At 33.1% G+C, this 24,217-nt stretch overlaps 1 protein-coding gene across 1 annotated transcript; it reads left to right on the top strand.

The window, feature by feature from the left end:
• The first annotated feature begins 1,048 nt into the window (after nt 1-1,048).
• On the top strand, nt 1,049-2,260 carry LOC124938949 (F-box protein CPR1-like). The gene has a single exon (XM_047479470.1). It carries the CDS (start codon nt 1,049-1,051, stop codon nt 2,258-2,260), a length of 1,212 nt encoding a protein of 403 aa, XP_047335426.1.
• Nucleotides 2,261-24,217: the final 21,957 nt, after the last annotated feature.

Genomic DNA, 24,217 nt, shown 5'->3' with positions numbered 1-24,217 from the left:
ACCTATAAATTTAGTCTATTTTTATTTGTTGTGACATACAATAAAATATATAAATTATATCTATGTATCTATAATTATAAATTAGTAGTTTAAATACAATTTTTTTTTTGTCAACAAACTAAAATTACAGAATAGAATGTTTTTTTTTTTTTACTTTTTATGATTTCATTATGTTATTTAATATTTTTACTTTTACTATTTATAATACTTTTTATATAATTTTAATTATTATAATTTAAATAATGAATGAAATTTTAATTTCATATAAATGTCTATTAAAATAATATTTTAATTATTTATTAAAATAATAATGTATTTAATTAGTTTAAATATTATTTGTTACTGTAAAAAATAATAATAAAACTAATTTATTACAGTATTACCACGATACTTAACAAAGGAGGCTTGTTAATAATTGATTGTGTTTGGTTAGAGGTACAAACAAGTATAACACTATTGGTATAAACTATCTATATATATAACTTATATCTTATATTTATAGATACAACATGATTCTTATGTCACTTAATTTTAATTTCTCATTATATTCTTTATTTTTATTAAATTTAACTTTTAAATATTAAAAGACATTTTAAAAATTAAACTAATTAAAATTTCAAAAAAAATAATTTTTTATGTTTATAAAAAATATTAAATAACCCGGATCATTCAAGCTATCCAAGGTGAATACCTTTTCTTTATTTAACTCAAGAAAACGTTAATAGAAAATTAAATTATGATAATGAAAAGAAAACATATTATTTTATTTAATAAGTGAACTATTCATCCCAAACTTAATAACTTAGTTAATCATAAGTTAACTTTTATAATTACTAAGTAATTATGTCAAATAAATATAAATAATTAAACCTAACTTGTTTTTGAATAATTTTAATTTGAGAATTTGAAAGTTAAGCGTAACTTCTATAACCGCCACTAAGATTCAAGAAAACCAAGATTAATATCTTTAATCAAAATTTCAGACCGTTGTTCATACTAGCTGTTGTTCATCATCTTCTTCTTCTTTTTCTGTCACTGTTAGTAAAAGATGTCGATTTTGCCGGATGATATTCGATACGAAATTCTTTCTCGATTGCCTGTCAAAAGTCTGCTCCGTTTAAGGGTTACATCTCGATTCTGGCTTACCCTAATCGGTAGCCCCAATTTCATCAAATCGCATCTGAAACAATCAGTTAAAACCAAGAACAACCTTAATCTCATCCTGGGTTGCGTCAGTCCCAGTCTCTTTAATTTTTCCAGAATCTGTCGCTTGGATTTAGATTCGGTCGAGGGTGATGGCATTCTTCAACCGGTAGAGATCAATGACAATCCCTTGAGGCATCATCTTTATAAGAACATAATTTGGGGAACCTGCGATGGATTGCTCTGTTTATCAAATACCAAGCAAGATATCCTTTTATGGAACCAATCAACCAGGATAATTGTAGGAACCGTAAATCATTCTAACATTCACCAAAATGATGGATCGATCTGCGTTATAGATTATATATCCATTGTAGTTTTATGGAATCCTTCAACGAAAAAGTCTATTGAATTGCCTTTCGCATCGATAGAGATACAAAATGAGCGTGACCTTGATCCCCAATATAGAACATATGGATTCGGTTACGATAACACCAATGACGACTACAAAGTGGTGAGAGTTGTGGTTGTTCTGGATGTTGTCATAAATTACGAGGTTAAGGTTTATAGTTTAAGATCAAATTCGTGGCATACGGCAGATATATTTCCTAACCAATATCCGGATTTGAGTGGAATTGGAAATTCCGTAGCTGGTGGAGCGATGCACTGGATCTCGATAGACGCGGATTTGAAAAGATCCATTCTTGCATTTGATCTCGGGTTGGAGACCTATAGAGTAATTCAACAGCCTGAATACCGTAATCCTGAATTCTATTCGTGCTTGGATAGTTTTGAAGGATGTTTATCGTTAACTTGTCACTATTTTTCGGGGAATGTGGATGTATGGTTGCTGAAACAATACGGTGGGGAGAATGAATATTGGTCGAGATTGATTACGTTGTCGGAGCAAAATATTTCGGATACATCTAGCTATTTTTTGAGATGTATTGTTTATTCGAAAAATGGTAAGAAAGTACTTTTGTATATGGGTAGAGATCTTGTTTGGTATAACTTAGAAACGAGATCACTTGGAGATATTAGGTTTCATTCTGAGGAAGATGCACTTGAAGCTTGTTTGGAAAGTCTAGTATCTGTTGGTGTTGCAGAAGCTGGATAGCTAGTATCAAATATGGAGATGGTAAATAGTAAAAGTAGTATTCATGCATTGGGTATATGTTTTGCTTTATTACTGCATAGTTGTAATTTTGAATTTAAAACTTTATTAGTAGGGTAGCTCATTTTTAGAACATTTACAAAACATATAACTCATCATATTGAATTTAGACAATAATACATCTCATGATTTCTCAAATTGCAATCTCAATTTTTATTTTTATTTGTTTTTCATTTCCTTAAATATTTTTTTCTCTCTAAATTATTATGTGATTTGACTTGTAGAAGAAGATAATAAATATCATGCAAAAGTCCATTTAACTTGGGTTATGAAGGTGAGGAGGAAGTGTCTAGCTTTTAATTTTTAATAATATTTTCTTTGTAATTTAAGAAAAAATGTATATCAAACCTTTTATATAAAATAGAAAGTTTATTTGAAACAACTATAATTTATTATTATTATTTTTATCGATTATTCATCGGTGTAAGTATGTAGTGACAAATATATGTATTCAAGCCAACAAAAAAAATTATTTTTTATTTTTTACAAAAAAAAAATGTGATATTATCACTAATTTCTTACAAAATTTCAATATAATCTATGTTTATTTAATTATTAAAAATTTGATAAAACTTAAATTCATACACTTGTTTTATTCAAAATTTTCTCGTTATATTATGAAGTCCAACTTATTTTTTTAAGTGCATCTCAACTCTGAATCCGTCCATATAAAGATGTATAACCATACGACGAATTAGGAAGGGAGTGTATATCTGTTCCGTTCTATTTAAATAAATGATATTTTACTATCATCCTTAGTCTATTCGACAATTCACGAGTATCATTTATATCACATTTACAAAAATTGCTCGCGTAAAATATAGATAACAAATAAATAAATAAGTTAGTGATATTATATAAGAGACTTTCTTTTTTTATATCATCATGTAAATAAATTTGTCAGACTTTGTTTGATACTTAATTGTATTTATCAGTGTTTTAGAAAAATCAGGATGAAATCATGGCGGAGTCGAAATGGAATACAAATATCATTCCAACCTATTTTCGATAATTATAGTTCAAACCAGAAAAAATGAGTCCATTTGAATTACCGCTGAATTAATTATAATTATTTTATAAGTCATATTTGATAGGAATATAAGATATAAACTCAATAGTCTTATTTATTGTGACATACATCTATATATTTATAATTTTATGATCATAGAATACATAATAAAATTAAGTAGTTTAAATACAATTTTGTTTGGTCAACAAACTAAAATTACTTGTACGAATGGTTTTTATGATTTCATTTTATTATTTAATATTTTTACTTTTGAGTATTTATGTACTTATTTATATAATTGACATTTTAATTTCATATAAATGTCTATTAAAATAATATTTTAATTATTTAATTAAAATAATAATGTATTTAATTAGTTTAAATATTATTTGTTATTATATAAAGGGAGGTGCTCTTCCCACCCTCCTCTGCCTTCACTCTTCAATTAACTCCCAAATTACTTATTTATCTCTATCCTTTTTATAAATTTACCTATTTTATTTTATTTACTTATTTTATTTCATTTAATTATTAATTTTTTTTATTAAATATAATCAATTAATTAATTTTTAATATGTTTTTTTAACTTTATTTATTTATTTAAAAATACAAAATATTATTTTTTTATATTATAATTATTTAAAATATATTAAATATTGAAATGTGTACTAATTTAATAAAATATAAATATTTAATATTTTATTATATTAATTATATATATATATATATATTAAAATACTTATAAAAATCAATTTTTTTTATAAATAAAATTATTTAACAAATAAATAAGATAAACTCTTTAATATATTATATATTAATAATTAGTCAAATTACATATAATGTTTTACTTAATAATATAAACGATAACATTTGCATAATATTTTTAATAATATTTTTTATTAAAATATTTCATATTTAAAATTTTAAAGAGGAATGATAGAGTGAGGGAATTTAGTGAGGGAATTTGGTGAGGGAATGACGTGACATTAGTTGGAAAATGTAAAAGTGGGAGGAAAGAGAGAAAAGAGAGAAATTATTTGATTTTTTTTAGCGAATAAGATTATGGCACGTGATTTCCTCACCAAATTCTCTCACCTAATCATTTCTCAATTTTAAAATATTTATTTTATATAAAATTATTATTTTATTTTAATTAATTTATTATAATTTTATTATTAATATATAATATTTAAATTTAATTATATATTTTTAGATTTTTTATCTTTTAAATAGAAAAATATTAAAAATTAATTAATTAATTATATTTCATGATAAAAAAACTTAATAATTAAATAAAATAAAATAAGTAAAATAAATAAGATGAAAGGTAAATATATAAAATTAATAGGGATAAATAAGTAATTTTTAAGTTAATTAAGAAGTGAGATAAGGGACTAAAATATGGAAGGGGTGGGAAAAACAATTTGCTTATATAAAATAATAATAAAATTAAACTATTACGAAGATGCTTGACTAAGGGAGGCTTAAATTCTCTAAGGTAACCTTTGGTACTTATATAATATAAGTATAAAGTTGTACATGGTATAAATTGTAAAAAGTTATTAAAAGATATAAATTATATAGGTTACTAATGTTTGGTTGAGAGTATAAAATAAATATAAATTATATAGATTTTATTATTTTGTTTTTGGTTCGTGATATAAGGAATTACTAAGAAGTGTCTATTTTATTCTTATATTTATATAAATTATTTTAATATTTATGATTTTTTTATTAATTATATTGAAATTAATAAAAAATATATATAATTATCATATAAATATATTTTAAAAATAAATAATACTAATTTAGATTTTTTTATATATTTCCTTATAAATTAACTTATATAATTTTATAAAATAAAACTTATTTATATATTATTAAAATTGATACATTATTATAAATATTTGTATATTATTAATTGTTTGTATAATATAAAATATTAATAATAATAATTTCAATAAAATAATATTTGAAATTTGAATGGTATAATTAAAAATTAGTTTCATAAATATTATATACATATCACTAATTTATATTATTAATTATAAATATAATTTATTAATAATTAAATACTATTTTTTATTTTATAAATTAATTTTATATATGACTATTAATATTTAATTAGCATTATTAGTTTTAAAATAATTATTATATTTAATTAGGTATAAAATTATAATATTTATTTTTTTTACTTTAAATAATATAATTTTTATTTATAAAGATAAATAAATATATATAAAAAAGTAATTAATAATAAAATTATTATTTTTAAATATAAATAAATATTTAGTTATAGGTTATTATTATTATTATTAAAATATTATAAAGAAATAAAATTTTTAATAATTTTATAAAATTAAAGGGTAAAAAAGAAATATTAAATTTTATACATTTTGTAACAGGTAATAGTAGGTACACTATTATACCTCTTTTCAAATTATAAGTTAACTAAAATAATACTATAATACTGTAGATATAATTATTGTTAAACCAAACAACTATTTTAATTTACTGTAGATAAAGTTATATTCTATCTACAATATTGTAGCACATACCAAATCGTAGCCTAATGTCTAGAGTTTGATTGATTGCCATTGCATAGTTGTTGTTTAATTAAAGATTTGATGTTATAAAATTTATATAAGTTTGTAGAAATTAAAATTTACTTATGTAATTTTAAAAAAATTCAAAATAATTATAGATTAAGAACCAAAAAATTAAAATAATTGTTGTATGATCAAGGGTTTTAAATGAAATAAATATTTTAGATAAATATTATATTCATTAGATTCAAAATGATTAGAATAAGAACCAAAATAAAATCAATTAAATACTTATTTGGGAAAAACATATTAATTAATCTTAAATTAATTAAAATTTGTCCAAAAATAAATTAAATAATTTAGAAAATTTTTATATTTATAAGAATCTCAAAATAATTATTTATAAAGCCCTAAAACAAATAAAATAATAAATAAAATAGGCAAACATAAATTCTATGTCTATTAATTAATTTTTGTGTATTTTACAGGTTTATAAAAAAATAAAATAAAGAGGAAGAGGCCAAACGAGGCCTAAGCTGTTTTGCATAAATCAAACAGGCCTAATACCCGTACTATTTAATGCAAAATACTAAGCAAACATAAGGGCTAACACCTAAGGCCCAACGCTAAAAGAATGCGAACAGAGCGTCCGCGCCTAACCCAAAATGACGTTGTTTCTGGCATGAAATACCGACGTTTCACTTGTGGGTTGCCTTCTTCTTCGCGGCGCCATAATATGAACAACCAGTTTCATTAAATAATAATGAAGTCCAACTTCATTATTATTCAACCAAAAACAGAAAGTTAAACAATATAAATTATTAAAATAACTTTGTGATCATTTCTCCTACGACCATAACCCGAATTATGCCTATATGAATATAATTCAGTTACATAAGTTGAAAATCATTAATGACTTTTGTTCGAAATTCAACCGACTCAAACCAACAACCGACCCTAGTTGGCTATGAAAGGAATCTCCTGGCCAAGACTAAGGACAATGAACCAACCTTAAGTCACAAATCAAGCTCTTTAAAATAAAATCCGCTATTAAAATATTAAAGCTTTTAAGCTTTTCTTAGAAACTTTGTACCAAGCTTCTAACTCGGTTCAATTCACTCAAAATTTTCGATAAGAGATAAGTGTGTTTTCTCTCTCACTTGTAACTTATCTTTCATGTTGTAATTAAGGTAATAAATCAAAATTGGAATTTACACATCTAAATTTATATGATCTTCAATAATGCATGATATTTTTATTTTTGATTTGAATTTGATCATAAGATCATTTAGGAACTTTCGGTTGAAACCAGTTTAAATAATCAAACTAAATCAGATTTAAATTAAAATGTTCAAAACCGGGTTTCTATTCTTGAGCTTTAGTTCAAGACAGTGATTTAAAAAGCATCTTAACACATTTGACATGATGTTAGAAGTATTTTCCATCCAATCTCAAAGCAAATGATGCATGTTTTCCCGAATTTAAAATTTTCAAATAAAATAGTTTTAGATTTCAAATTAAAAAATGGCTTAAGCGAGTTGTCAGTTATGGTTTAAGGGGTCCTTTGAATTTATTTTTTAAATCTAACTTTTTTAAATTTATATTTTGAGGCACCACTCTTTTTAAATAGTAGGTATAGACATTTATTGAATGTTTAAAATTTCAAATCTAAATATGTCTAAAATATAGAAAAATAAAACGTAAAAAATCTAATTTTCTTAAAAAACCAAAATTTCTAGACTGTTTTTAACAAGCATAAATCACATATCGCGAAAGTCTTTTTCGAGTGTTACCAACAATCAAACTAAAAATAATGTCTGAAATTATGTTTATACACGTAAAATATATTTTTGTTTTTTAAAATCAAGCGGCTGTTCTACAATTTAAAGGTTAATTATTTAAAATTTAATTAAATTTCTTAAATTATTTTTTCATAAATTCACCATTCTAGTCTTTAGTCTCGTTTTTGAGATCCGAGAAGAGAGTAAATATTTGATTATTAATGATTAACCTAAAAATTATTAATTATTTTATTATAATCAAAAGAACTGTAGTCAATTTACCGGAAACAGTTAAAATTTGGAATTAGAACATTAACGCCAAGGTGAAGGTTTGAGAAGAAATGAAGTCTGATCAAAGTTGTGATGAAAGGAATGTCGGTTTTTGGTTTGACTAAGAGATACTCCCGAGAACCGAAGAAACTTCTGCATCACCTGTGCTTCTAGTAGATAAGAACAATGATATTGGATCTAATAAGACACGTGAGGTTTTAGGCATGGACACTCTAGAAGTTTTAGAAGGAATAATGAAGGAATCTCAACTTGGCTTCAAAGATGATAGTATTCTAATCAAAATCCTTCACAGGTCTCATGTTCTGAACGTAATAAACTCATCAGCTAAAGTAGTTAATATGGAAGAAGAAGAGGAGAGCAATGAGAAGCCATACCCTCAACAAATATGTGTGGTCATAACTTAGGCGATGTTATTAGACTATATTATATTAGTTGATATTCTATTATTATATATGATTAAATGGGTCGGAGATAAGACCCATTAAGTTATAGAATATATATATATATATATATATATATATATATATATATATATATATATATATATATATATACTACACACAAACCCTATTCAGGGTTAAGAATGAAATTACATTTAACATGGTATCAGAGTCTATATAAATATTAAACCCTACTCAATATTTTGTCCAATCACCGCCGATATGTCAAACGGTGATGATATTTCAGGTGTCTTCGACGCGGAGTTGCAGTCTTCCGGCGGCCCGGCCGCGAAACGAGTTTTGCACAGCAGTTTGCGACGTTGCTGCATCAAGCAGAGTTCGGTGGAGCTGCTGGTTCGGTTCGTACAGGCGCGACTGGTGGAAGCCAGCCTCCGAAGGACCCATTTTTTTTTAGTAGTACTGATTTGCCCGGTCTCGTTATTACTCCTGTTGTTTTGAAAGATAATAATTATGCTGTGTGGTCAAAATCGTTTCGTTTATCTTTGGTGGCTCGTCGTAATATGAGTTTTTTTAAATGGTACTGTGGTGAAACCAAAGGGTGATTTGGCACGATTGGAGAATTGACATGTTGTTCAGGAAATATTAGTTCAATGGGTATTAAACACCATTGATCATAAGTTGCGTGGTGAGATTCCTTATTGTGATGAGGTGGACCCTTTATGGAGTCTTCTTGAGGAGCGTTATGCTGTTTCGAATGGAACCCGTCAGAACTCCTTTCTTCGTGAATTGTCTTCCTGAAACCAGTCTGCGACGATGTCCATCTCTTCTTACTTTGGGGCATTACAACGCTTATGGGAGGAGCAAACTTTCTTATTTCCTCTTCCGATATGTGAGTGTGGCAGGCCCCCGACACAATTGCAGATTTTACGTGATACAAAGCATTATCATCAGTTTTTGGGGTGCTTGAGCTCTGAGTATTCTGCTACTTGTTCTTCTTTATTGGCGCAGAAACCTCCACCCACGTTGAACAGTGCTTATCAGACGCTTCGTGAAGCTGAGGATGTTCGTAATGCTGATCAGAAGGTCGTCTCGCATGAACTCTTTGCTTTATCTTCTCGCCCTTCTAATGTGGTTGATAAATTAAAGTTAGTGTGTTCTCATTGTAAAAAACCGTGACATGATGTTGCTGACTGTTTTGATAAGCATGGGTTTCCGGAGTGGTATCTTCATCGACAACGTAAAGGGCGAGGTGGTGATCCCAGGCAAAGAGGCGCGACGGTTGGAGGTGCCTCGGCTGGAGGTGCGCAGGCTACTGCCGCGGTTCCGAGTTTCATTGGAGGCTTTGGCGCGGGTTCAGCTGGTGCGCAGGGTTTGGTGGTGCATCCCCCTTCACCCCAACATGGTTCATTCCCTATTCCTGGTTTGACTCCCACTCAGTGGCAGAATCTCCTTCGCCTAGCTGGTAACGATGGTTCTTGCACTGATCGCTTGAGTGGTAAATATCATTTATCTTGGATTATTGATTTAGGGGCTACCTTACATGACACTGGGGTCCAAGATTGTTTAGTTGATTTCTTTGTGGGGACGGAGTGTCCCATTTCTCTACCCGATGGTAGCATTGCTACTACTCATATACGGGGTTCTGTGTACTTATCTCATGAGATTACTTTAAAAAATGTTTTATTTGTCCCATCTTTGACTTGTAACTTGATTTCTGTTACTCAGTTGATTGATGATTATCATGGTGATATCTCATTCTCATCTGATTTATGTACTTTTAAGAACCGCAGTACTAGGAAGGTGATTGAAGCAGGTGAACGAAGGGATGGGGGGTCTCTAATACTGGTGTAGTGTTCCGGCGTCACTTTTTGTCTGCTCAACTGAGAGTCTGGGGATTTGGCATAGTAGGATGAGGCATCCTTCAGACAGTGTGCTGCAGCATTTACCTAGTGTTAGTGTTACTCGTCGTTTTCTTAGTGTTAGCCCTTGTGATATCTGTCATCAGGCCAAACAGTCTAGGAGTGTTTTTTATGACAATGATTAATATGCTAGGAGTATTTTTGATTTAGTACACTATGACCTTTAAGGTCCTTATGTTGTTCCCTCCTCTAATGGAGCACGTTATTTTTTTACTTTGGTTGATGATTTTAGTCGATCCGTGTGGGTAATTCTTTTATCTGCTAAAACTGAACTTTTCACTGTCTTTCTTATTCCTTATAAGGTGTTATATGGTACCACTCCCACTCTATCTAACGTGCGTGCTTTTGGTTGCCTCTATTATGCTTTTGATTTACACTCTCTTCGTGACAAGTTTGCTTATCGTAGTCGTAAGTGTGTGTTTTTGGGTTATCCCCTTGATAAGAAGGGGTGAAGGTTATTGGATTGGGAAACTAAGAAGGTTTTTGTGTCTCGTAATGTTGTTTTCTATGAAAATGAGTTTCCTTTTGCCCATGTGGATTGTCCTGTATTTGTTCCTCCCATTAGTGTTGTGGAGGAGGCACCAGACCAGGTTTCGGTAGGAGAGTTCATGGTGTCTGATGAGCCAGAGAGGGCTTTGGGCGAAGAGGTTGGTGCGTAGGATTCGGTGAAGGAGACTAATGCGCAGGGCTCTGTTGAGGAGCCTAGTTTGCCGGTTGTGCAGCAAGCGAGCGAGTCTAGCATTAATAGCCACAGTCGAGCGTCAAGCAGCCACAATTGGGCAGAGTTATGAGGACTCAGACTCCTTCTTCTTGGTTGACTGATTATATTACCCCCCTTCGACATCATTCATCTAGCTCCGACCATTCCTCATGTACTCAGTATCCTCTTGCACATCATTTGAGTTATGATTTATTCTCTGTGAGACATTGGAATTTTTTGGCTGCCATTTCTATAGGCGTTGAGCCTAAATCTTACAGACAGGCCTCTCGTGATCCTGGATGGCGCACAACCATGTAGAGTGAGATACGAGCCTTGGAGGACAATGAAACGTGGAGTTTGGAGGATTCACCTCAAGGGAAGAAGGCATTGGGCAGTCGCTGGGTCTACAAGATCAAGCACAATTCTGATGGGTCAATTGAGCGCTTGAAGGCCTGTCTGGTTGTCTTTGGAAACCATCATCTTGAGGGGATTGACTACTCTGAGACCTTTCCTCCAGTTATCAAAATGAGCACTATTTGGGCCTTCTTTGCAGTTACGCTGTTTGGGGTTGGCACTTGCACCAGATGGATGTGCATAATGCCTTTCTCCATGATGATCTGATAGAGGAAGTATACATGCGCCTACCACCAGGTTTTGAGTTCGGTCATACCAACAAAGTGTGTCGCCTGCGTAAGTCTCTCTTTGGACTGAAACAAGCGCCTCGTTGTTGTATTGCCAAACTGACAACTACCTTGCTTTCTTATGGTTTTTATTCAGTCTCGTTCGGATCATTCTCTGTTTTCCTTTGTGAGCAGTGATGTTGTCTCACATGTCTTGATATATGTGGATGACATGATAGTATCAGTGAGTGATTTGGGGACACTAGAGGTCTTCAAGCAATATTTATCATCATGTTTTCATATGAAGGAGTTGGGGGATCTGAAGTAGTTTCTGGGGGTTGAGGTTGCCAGGAGTGCTGAGGGCATTTCTTTATGTCAACGGAAATAAGTTCTAGATATTATTTTCGAGTGTGGTTTTCTGGGTGCTAAGCCTGCTAGTTTTTCTATGGAGCAGAATCATAAGCTGAGGGAGTCAGTGAGTGCACATATGGAGGATTTAGAGAGCTATCGACAGTTGGTGGGGAGATTGATATATTTGTCTTTTACAAGACCTAATATAGCTTACTCTGTACATATATTATCTCAGTTTATGCATGACCCATTACAGGATCACTATCAGGCAACATTACGGGTTGTGAGATAGTTGAAGAATTCCCTAGGACAGGGTATACTCTTGAGGAGTGATTGTAATCTTCGGTTATCTGGATGGTGCGATTCGGACTGGGCATCTTATTCCAAGTCTCGTAGATCGGTTACTGGGTGGTTGGTGTTTCTTGGCTCTTCTCTCGTGTCCTGGAAGTCCAAGAAACAGCAAACTGTGGCCTTATCTTCCGCTGAGGCTGAGTATCGATCTTCAGTAACTTTGATTTGTTAAAGTGGCTACAAGGGGTCATGGTGTTCCTTGGAGTACCTCAATCGGGTATGCATGTGTACTTAAACAGCCAATCAACTCTTCACATGGCTTAGAATTCAGTGTTTCATGAGCGTAACAAACACATTGAAGTGGATTTACATTTCTTACGGGATCATATATCCAGGATGAGACTATTGTTTCTTCCCATGTTCCCACGATTTCTAAATTGGATGATATTCTCACTAAGTCTCTTGGGAAATAATTATTCGACCATTTTAAATCCAAGTTGGGCATCTGTGATTTGCATGCTCCAACTTGAGGAGGGGTGTTAGACTATGTTATATTAGTTGATATTATATTATTATATATGATTAAATGGGCTGGAGATACGGCCCATTAGGTTATAGAATATTCATGTATATATATACTCTACACAAACCCTATTCAGGGTTAAGAATGAAATTATATTTGACAGATGTGCACAACATGAGGAAAAAATAAGATGAAAATTAGGGCGACTTTTTAAATTATCGAAAAAATATTGAGGAAAAAAAGATATCTTGATTTGAATGATGTGGGCGAGATTAGCTTTGTCAACACAAGAATATGTCATTATAGAAGAATAGAAGGGGGAACCCAATCTTGGAGCGCAAACATGAAGATGAAACACTTGAAGTTGATGGAAGTGGAGAGCTTTGTTCTGAAAGTACAAGTTGATGAGATTACGGGGGAGAAAATAATGACGAATTGTAGTATGATAATGACAATCTAATTCAAAAACAAAAATATTGAGAGACAACATTAAGAAAGACACGATAAATAAACTATATATCAACGAGGTTGGAGTGGAACATTGGGGAAATGATGATGTTGGAAAAGTGTTAGAATACAAAAGTGATTGATGAAGAAGTTATTCATGAGGAGACCCGGGATAATCTTGGAGATAATGAACGAACAAAACATGTTGACAATAAAAATATAAATTGTTGTAGCTACCATTTCGATGAACAAATCGATAAGTGTCGTTAAAGTTTTGGTTGTGACCCAAAACACAAAAAAGTACGATGGTTGATACTATGTCTAATTCTAAATTTTTTAATAATGATGTATACAGGTATCCGATAGGAGCACCTTCGAATTGTGATTCACTAGTAAAATAATGACTTTTAACGAGGGAAAAAGTTCTTGGTGAAAGCGTATTCTCCCTCGGTGATAATTTTCACCGAGGGAAACAAATATTCTAGGAAGGTATCAATGAAGGAAAAATTAGTATCACCGAGAATATTTGCAACCCTCTGAGATAATATTATCACCGAGAGTAATTAGTGCTCTCAACGATAATTCAATTATTCTATCGAGAGTAGAGCCAATGCTCTTAATGATAATCTTAAATACTTACTAAGAGCCTTTCTTTAGCTCTCGATGATATGAGTTTTGTTTTTTCTTAAATAAAATGATTGTAAAACTGATTATTACCTATTTAAACCTAAACAATTTCAGAAATCATACAAAAATTATAAAAAATACAAATAAATCAAAATTCCAATTCATCTAAAATTATAGTCATGCAAAAATTTCATCATATACCAGTCAAAGTTCTAAAAGATAAAATCTAGTTTTAAATAATATATCATATATCTCAGACTAATCCAGAGGTGGAGGTGTAGGAAATTTCTCCATAAACGCCGCTAACTATTTCTGGAATTCTTCTCTTTGTCTTTCCATCTATCTTTGTGTCTCAAGTGCTTGCTATTGTAATCGAGACTCCAGATGTTCTATTTTCCTTGAAGACTCAACTTGTAATTCATTGTGCAAATTCTTAATCTCTTGCTCCCTCTTCTGCGATTGACTTTCACTCCAAAAATCTCCTTGAAACTGGGTGGGCCTCACCCCGAATCCCATTCAAATGACCTTACCATGCCATTTTCGTCCAAAAACTTTCTCGTTTAGCTCATATTGGAACATATCAGGATTTCTCTTTATCGTCTGATGCATCGCATCTTGCAAAGTAAAATAAAAGTTGATTAGTTAATTATAACATTAATAAATAAGTAAAATATGAAGTACACTTACAATCTTTTCTTGTACATGGAGATCTCCCACACGAGTAGAGTCCTCTCCTATTCATTTTCTACTGTGTGTCTTGTAGAAAAGGTCAATGTGTGATGACGCCTTACCCGTAGATGCTACATCCCCATCATGAGCTTTAAAATGATTTTAGCTGATATAACATCGGAACCTATCCCGAGACACCTTAGGATGTTCCATTATCTATTGCTGATAATGCTCGATAGGTTTCTCCACTACCTTAAAGCGATTCTGCAAAGACACGGGATTAATTTATTCATTAATTATTATTATGTATCAGAGAATGAAAGTTAATTAAATAAAAGTTTAAAAACTTATCGTTACCGACTTCTAAATATGCTCTTTGTAGGTGGAGCTCAAGTCTAACAAATTCAGCAGGCGATGTGATATCATAGTGAGGTCCCGAACCACGATCCCAATATGTATAGACCATATCGTACCGTTGTCATAACACACCTTTCCAATTGGAGAGAATTGTATTGTTATTTTCTGACCCGGGGTTAATTTTGAGAGGGAAGTGTTCTTATTTTTTGCCCCGACCCTTTCTCTTTGATGTAGATCCTACAAAAGTATTAGACAACATTAGTAATTGAATTTTTATGTATTCAAAGAATTATAAAATATACCTGACTGGGAGGATGATGTTGTCATCATCTCAACCTTCAGAAATGTTGGATTGACTAGTCGGGTGAACAATCTAGCTCATTAGAGTCACCTCCTCGAGAAGATCAGTTCGCCTCTAGAGATCCTTAAGCTGCCTAGACATACCTCCTCTATAGGTTGATTGCTTCTGCTTAGGTTCCATCTCCCTTTTTAAAAAAAATGTTACATAATTTTAACTAATTAAACTAAAATAAAATACCATGAAACCTTAGTTAGATGTTCGAATAACGTGGGTTTATTGTCTTCACAATTTTCCAACCCGATCTTTATGCCATATCTGGAACGTAAAACACTTGTTTCGCTCGACTTGCTAAGATAAACAGTTCATGATTCTGATTTTCAAAGTGCGGTTCATATTAACACTTATAAGTAATTGAGCATTTACTTATAAATAGATTCTGCCTCGGGACAAATCTTTAATATGTATGAATGATGCTTCTCTCGATCACCCGGTTCGTACATGTAACTAATTCCCTTTGATAACTCTTCCAAACATATAATTATAGATATGGTTGAATCTCGCACTGAAGTATGCGGGGATCTTGATCTTCTTAATATCTTGCACATAAGCAAATACTTTCATTCATCAGATAACTCTTAATGATTGAACCTCGGAATATTTTTTATTTATAAGATAATTCTTCAATGTACCAATGTATTGCTCAATAGGATACATCCATCGATAGTGTACGAGTCCTTCAAGAAAAGCCTCAAACGCTATAAGTACGGGAAAATGAACCATTATGTCTTAAAAAGATGGCAGTAATATTTTTCGAGCTTGCATATCGTTATAAAAATATCAAGTTGATGTTGATCAAACTCACGTTTATTCAACGACTTACAACATAATAACCCGAAAAACTTCGATTGATTCACAACTGCATCGTAGACATTTTCCGAAATTAAGCCATGTGTCGCTAGAGGAAGAAGATATTCTAATATGATATGACAATCGTGACTCTTTAAACCCTAAATCTTTTTTCATCCAAGTCAACTCAACCCGCAATATTAGAACATAATCCTTCCGACATCCTTAATATTTTCAAAAACTCACATATTTTTTCTTTTGACTAGGAGAAAGTGCGTATGAGGCACCGAGACATTGGAGAACTCCATCGACCTCAACGGGATGTGATGAGTATCTTATGTCCATCAATTATAAATCTTTCAGAGCCTTCAGTCCATCTTTCGTGTTTTCTTTCACATCCATCATTGTTCAGACAATGTTATCGCAAATGTTTTTCTCAATATGCATGACATCTAGATTATGTCTCAACAATAGAGTTTTCCAATATAGTAGTGTAAAGAATATAGATAATTTGTTATAAATTCTGAGCTTGCATATAGACTTTCGTACTTGACAATAGTGGGGGCCATTCAATATTCTATATTATCGTCAAAGGTTTCACGATTTTTCCGGAATCTATGATTATGGGTAAGAAAACTCATGTGACACATATTACACTCTTTCTACTAATTTGTCAATCTCATTGAAACGATACTTTTATTACAGCACTGACAATCAAATATTCCCTTAGTACACCAACCTGATAGATTTACATAAGCATGGAAGTCGTTAATTGTCCATAACAATGTAACACACATGTTACAATATTATGAAGTGAATGCATCAAAAGTGGAGCATTTGTATACCATAAGGCCTATAATTCCTCAATCAATAGTTGCAAAAAAATATTTGTTGCATCACCGGAATTCTTAGGGCGAGGAATCAACATGGATAACATGAAATTACTTGAGTCCAAACATATCTTCGGTGTTAATTGTAAGGTATTATAACAACCGACCAAATGATGTATGATTGTTTTCCATTAATAAATTACTGAAACCCATCATTAGCTAAACAAAGTCTTATGTTTTGGGGCTCCGAAGAGAAATCAATGTAGTGTTCATCAAACAACTTTCAGGTCATAAAATCTGCGGGATGCCTCAAGACTTCGTCATCTACTCGATTATCGTTGTGCCATCTCATTAATGGAGCCATTTTTGAAGACATGTATAACATTTGCAGCCTTGGTGTCAATGAAAAATAATGTAGCACTTTAGTTGTATTGTCACTAGTAAAAAATTCACAATTACCGAGAATTACCGCTGAGAGCGAATAAATGTTTTCGGTAATATTAATATCACCGAGGGTAAAGGGTTTCCTTTGGTGATAATTATGATGATAACCGAGAGCAAGGTTTGCTCTCGTAAAAGAGTTTTATTTTTCCCTAATTAATATGGTCTTTCAACTTCTTAACTCTTTATTCTCTTCTTCTCTCTTCATTCACTTATTCTCTCTCTTCTTCATCTCTTAGCCGCGCACCTCTCTTAGTCGCCCAACTCTAGCTTATTCTCTTATTCTCTCTTCTTCATCACAATCTCTAGACTTAACCCTAAATATTTTCAGCAAATGTTCGTCATCTGCCTTCACCGCCGACGAACAATTATCCTGCATCAATATAACATCTTCGTTCCTCTATTGCCGATCGTCACTGTCTTCGGCGCCACTGCATCTCGGAAAATGCAACACAGACTCCACAATATCGTCTTTGCGTTCTCCATCACCGTCGTCGACACCTTTAGAGTCTTCTTTAACAAATTGGTAAGACATTCTCCATTAATGCCGCAAAACTCCGATATCTATTCTTTCTAGCATATCTAGTAACTTCAAAACCTTCTATGTCGCTTTGATCTCATCAGATCTGAAAAAGCAGAACTTATTATGATGCCATTACAGATCTGAAGAAGCATAAATTATTGTGAAGTTTTGATCTCTCCAAATCTATCCGCACATATCTGAAGAAATAGAAGAAAAACGAGGAAAAACTATATATCTGAATTTTGGTATACATTTTTCATTCTATTTATTGTTTTCTACCGGAAAATCTCAACTGTTCTTCTTCTTCATTCTCTTTTAATTTGTTGTTGTAGTATATATATATATATATTTATATTTATATTGATTGTACATCAGATTTAATCAAATATTTGTTTGAGTTTTGATCATGCTGTTATTTGTTGGAGTATTTTCTGTTTAAATACTCAGATCCATTGAGTCTGGACTATTCGGATGGATATTTTAGATTATATATTTTTTTAGAATAACTGATTATCACAGAGAGCTCAATGCTCTCGGTAGAAAATTTTTAATTATCTCCGAGGATAACAAATGCTCTCGGCGATATCAATTGTTTCTTCACCGACAATCATATCACCGAGAAAGTGCAAGAGCATTTATCACCCTCGGTGAACACAATCATCGAAGATATTTTGTCTTTCTCCGAGGGTTTTTGCTCTCCTTAAAAATGAATTTTTTACTAGTGTGTATTTTCTATCATGTTTTTTTTAAACTACACCACTTTACTTATCAATCTTCCATCTCGAGATGACACACACCTTGCAATGTTACAAATCATTATCCTACTTACGGTAAAGCATACAATTATTATTTGCAGACGTCGAACTTTTCACATGTAAGATCGATATGTGTAATTTTTTTTTTACACTCATAACTTAGGTAAATGAGGATTTAATGGTAAATCTCATCTTTGAGAAAATTTAGCAATATGTCAAATGATGTATTTGTTTATTGACCAACCTTCTTAATATTAAGCAACTTCAATAATGTTGAAAACTTTGAAATTCGAGAATCTTCATATAATGGATGATTTGAATCATCCAAAAATTTGTAGAATATTTTTTAATCGTCAACCAGATCTTCAAAACTAGAGTGTTGAATTTTGGGATACAAATCATTGAGAATATCTTCCATATACTGGTCATCACAACATTTAACAATTTCTTTGCTAAACACTGTATTCTATTCTTCTATAATATTCTCATTAACATCATTTTCGATATTTGATTTGTCAACATCATCATCATTATCAACATCATCAACGCCATCATCAATAATAGAATTTGTAGACCTCCTTTCACTGTGAAAACAAAAAAAATAAAAAATTGTAGTCCATTCTTATACCGTGTATAATAAGATGTGTCTACACAACACTAACACTCTCATAATGTCTATCTGCACATTGAACACAAAGACACACAATCCTTTTCCTTTCCATAGCGCATTAAACACATTTTAGGAATTTCTCAATGCCCTTCATATATTGTGGATGATCTCGACGTACGAGCATCCAACTTTTGTCCAAAATTTTCATTTTCCACTGTAACGTCCCTAACCCAATAAATATATAATCTCTATCAATATCGATAGTAGATCTAACAAATATTATTATAATACAAACATGAACATAAAAGAATAACCAAAACTATTTTTATTTGTCAAATCTAGTTATCTGATAAGTCAATATGGATGGATCATGGATGATTACCTAATCTGACCTATTTAGATCTGTTAGAGTTTGTAACCCGAATTCTTGTTGGGTCAGCGGGCTTTGTCCACACTGTATAGACATGTAGTCTTAATGAGTCTGATCCCTTTTAATTTAAATCATATTCTAGGGTTACACAATATATAGAGAATGCGACCGTCTTTTCTCATATACAGTTTTACGTTGTCCACCAAAATTCTGTACAATCTTCGTTATAGTGAAATCTTCTCTTCTGCCCGTGGGTTTTCACCCGTAAAGGGTTTTCTACGTAGTCTTGGTGTTCGTTCTTCTTTATCGCTTTTATTCTCTTTTATTGTGGTTTGGATTCTAACAAATTGGTATCCGAGCCAAATTTGTTTGTTTTATTTTTGGTCATGACCACGATGAAATACGATATTCCGCTGCTGGATCGTAGCACCAGATTTGCGTTATGGCAAGTGAAGATGCGAGCTATTTTGGCACAGATGGCTCTAGAAGATGCGTTATATGGCGCTGACAAGATGCCGTCTTCGTGGACTGATGAAGAGAAGCAACGAGCAGATCGTAAGGCTTTATCGCAGATTTATCTGCATCTGTCGAATCAGATTCTTCAAGACTGTTTGAAGGAAAAAAGCTGCTGCACTCTGGCTAAGATTGGAGCAATTATGTATGACGAAAACGCTGACTAACAAGCTACACTTGAAACAATGCTTGTATTCCCAATGTATGTCTGACGGTACGTCTTTAGAAAATCACTTAACTGTTTTTAAAGAAATAGTCTCTGATTTGGAATCTATGGAGGTTAAGTACGATGAAGAAGATTTAGGACTGATATTATTGTGTTCACTACCTCCTTCGTATGCTAATTTTAGAGATACCATTCTCTATAGTCGTGAGACTTTGACTCTAGATGAGGTTTATGATGCACTCTTCTCGAAAGAGAAGATGCATAAACTCGTTGGTTCAGATAACATGGCTGAAGGCCTTCTTGCACGAGGCAGACAGCAGGAGAGGTATTCTAGCAACAATAATCGTGGCAGGTCAAAATCCAAGAATAGAGATAAGACATGTAGGTATTGCAAGAAGAAAGGCCATATTGTTGTTGAGTGTTATAAGTTACAGAATAAGAATAAAAGGGCTGGTGAGGTTCATAAGAGCAATCAACCAGAGAAATATGGCAAAGCTGATTTTGCTGAAAAGTACAATAATGGAGAACTCCTCGTTACGTCTGATATTGATTCGAAACAGAGCGACGAATGGATTTTTGATTCTGGATGCACGTTTCATATGTGTCCTAATCGGGACTAGTTCTCTACATATGAAGTGGTCTCTAGAGGTACCGTTGTGATGGGTAATAATGCATCTTGCAGAATTGCTGGTATTGGTACGGTTAGAGTTAAGATGTTTGATGGCACTATTCGAACACTTGGTGATGTAAGGCACGTTCCTGACATGAAGAGAAATCTGATCTCATTAAGTATTCTTGATTCTAAAGGGTATAAATACACCGGTGAAGGTGGAGTTGTGAAGGTCAGCAAGGGGTCTCTTGTTGTGAAGAAGGGACTCAAGAAAACTGCCAATTTATATGTTCTGCAAGGCTCTACGATTACAGGTGATGTTGCTATTGCTAGTTCGTCTTTGTCTGATTCGGATGCAACATGATTATGGCACATGCGTCTAGGTCACATGAGTGAGAATGGCATGGTCGAATTGAACAAGAGAGGGCTTCTTGATGTGCAGGGTATTACAAAGCTGAAGTTTTGTGAACACTGCGTTTTTGGTAAACAGAAAAGAGTTAGGTTCTCGGCTGGTATTCATAATACGAAGGGGACGCTAGACTACATTCATTCTGATTTGTGGGGGCCTTCTAGAGTACCATCTAAAGGTGGTGCGTTCTATATGTTGACTATTATAGATGATTTCTCCAGGAAGGTTTGGGCATTCTTTTTGAAACAAAAGAGTGACGTGTTTTCTACCTTTAAAGAGTGGAAGTTAATGATTGAGAAGCAGACAGGGAGGCAAGTGAAGCATCTCCGAACTGATAACGGATTGGAGTTTTGTTCTAATGAGTTTAATACTTTATGTAGAACTGAAGGTATTGTGAGGCATCATATAGTTCGACATAATCCTCAACAGAATGGAGTTGCAGAGAGGATGAATAGGACTTTGATGGAGAAGGTGCGTTGTATGCGCCTTAATGCTGGGCTGCCGATGTCGTTTTGGGCTGAGACCGCTGCGTATGCATGTCATCTCGTTAATCGCTCTCCTTCGACTGCTATTGATAAGAAAACTCCACAAGAGGTATGGACTGGTTCTCCTTCTAGTTATTCTGATTTAAAAATTTTTGGATGTCCTGCGTATGCTCATGTGGATAATGGGAAGTTAGAGCCTCGTTCGCTGAAGTGTGTGTTCATAGGGTTCAAGCAAGGTGTGAAGGGATACAAGTTGTGGTATCCTGAGACTAGTAAAGTCGTCATCAGTAGAGATGTTGTTTTTGATGAGACTAGCATGCTTCAGGGGTCTCCGTCTTCAACTCCCTCCGAGGGAAATCAACAGAAGTCAAGTATTGAGGTGGAGCTTAAGATTGGGTTGAAACCTACACCAGAGTAAACTCCAGAGTCTATTCCAGTTTTAATGGATGATGCTAGCTCCTCAGAAGCACCTCCACAACATTCAATTGCTAAAAATAGGCCTCGTAGAGAAATTAGACGCCCTCAGAGATATGCAGAGGCTGATTTAGTTGCGTATGCATTAAATGTGGCTGAAGAGATTGATTCAGAAGAAGAACCTGCGACATATTCAGAGGCGATTACCTGCGAAAACTCTGGTATGTGGATGATCGCTATGCAGGAAGAGATAGAATCGCTTCACAAGAACGCTACATGGGATCTAGTGAAGTTACCAAAGAGCAAGAAGGTTGTTCGCTGCAAATGGGTGTATAAGAGAAAGGAAGGTACAATGGGAGTTGAAGAAGCCATGTATAAAGCCAGGCTTGTTGCAAAAGGATATAGTCAAACTTCAGGTGTTGATTTTACTGATGTATTTTCTCCAGTTGTGAAACATAGTTCTATTCGGGCTTTACTAGGTATTGTGGCATACCACGATCTTGAGCTTGAGCAGTTAGATGTAAAAACTGCATTCTTACACGGAGAACTTGAGGAAGACATCTACATGCAGCAACCAGAGGGATTCGTAGCCTTAGGAAAGGAGGACTATGTATGTCAGCTGAAAAAGTCTCTTTATGGTTTGAAACAATCATCGAGGCAATGGTACAAGAGATTTGATACATTTATGACCACTCATGATTTCAGGAGGAGCAATTACGATAGTTGTGTCTACTTTAAAGTATGTGTTGATGAGTCGTTCGTTTACCTGTTGTTGTATGTTGACGATATGTTAATTGCCACTAAAGATCAGAGAGAGGTCAGAAAGGTGAAAGCACAATTGAGTAGCGAGTTTGAGATGAAAGATTTAGGTGCAGCAAAGAAGATGCTTGGAATGGAGATTCTTAGAGATCGACCGGCTGGTAAATTATACATAAGTCAAAAGAGATACATCGAGAAAGTCCTTAGTAGGTTTAACATGCAAAGTGCCAAGCCGATAAGTACTCCACTAGCTGCTCATTTTAGACTTTCGTCTTCTTTGTCACCACAGTCAGATAGTGATGATGATTATATGTCGCGAGTTCCATACTCTAGTGCCGTTGGCTCCCTTATGTATGCTATGGTTTGTTCACGACCTGACTTAGCATATGCAGTTAGTGTTGTTAGTAGATATATGGCAAAACCTGGTAAGGAACATTGGAAAGCAGTTCAGTGGATTCTCAGATACTTATGTGGTTCTACTGATGTTTGTTTACAGTTTGGGAAAAGTAAAGATGGAGTTGTCGGTTACGTTGATTCAGATTACGCTAGAGATCTTGATAAGAGAAAATCATTGTCTGGTTACATTTTTTTGTGTTGGTGGTTGCGCTATTAGTTGGAAGGCTATGTTGCAGGCTACAGTTGCTTTGTCTACTACAGAGGCAGAGTACATGGCGATTACAAAAGTTTGCAAAGAAGCAATTTGGATGAAAGGCTTGTTTGGCGAACTTAGTGATGATTTACAGATTTCTACAATCTTTTGTGATAACCAGAGTGCTATTTTTCTGACAAAGGATCAGATGTTTCACGAGAGGACTAAGCACATTGATGTACGATATCATTTTGTGCGTGATGTGATTGCTCGTGGTGATATTGTTGTGAGCAAGGTGAGTACACACAATAATCTTGCAGATATGATGACCAAGTCACTTCCTATTACCAAGTTTGAGCATTGCTTGAACTTGGTTGGTCTTCATTGCTGAGTTATGCCCTTAGGGGCTTTGGTGGAAGAGGTTTAATTTTGTGGTTATGCTATCAAAGATTGGAATTCGTTTCAAGGTGGAGATTGTTAGAGTTTGTGGCCCGAATTCTTGTTGGGTCAGCGGGCTTTGTCCACACTGTATGGACATGTAGTCTTAATGGGTCTGATCCCTTTTAATTTACATCATATTCTAGGGTTAGACAATATATAGAGAATGCGGCCGTCTTTTCTCATATACAGTTTTACGTTGTCCACCAAAATTCTGTACAATCTTCGTTATAGTGAAATCTTCTCTTCTGCCCGTGGTTTTTCACCCGTAAAGGGTTTTCCACGTAATCTTGGTGTTCGTTCTTCTTT

This window comes from Impatiens glandulifera, chromosome 5 (assembly GCF_907164915.1).
Source record: "Impatiens glandulifera chromosome 5, dImpGla2.1, whole genome shotgun sequence".
In the NCBI taxonomy this organism is placed as follows: Eukaryota; Viridiplantae; Streptophyta; class Magnoliopsida; order Ericales; family Balsaminaceae; genus Impatiens; species Impatiens glandulifera.
This window is presented reverse-complemented; position numbering and strand designations above follow the sequence as displayed.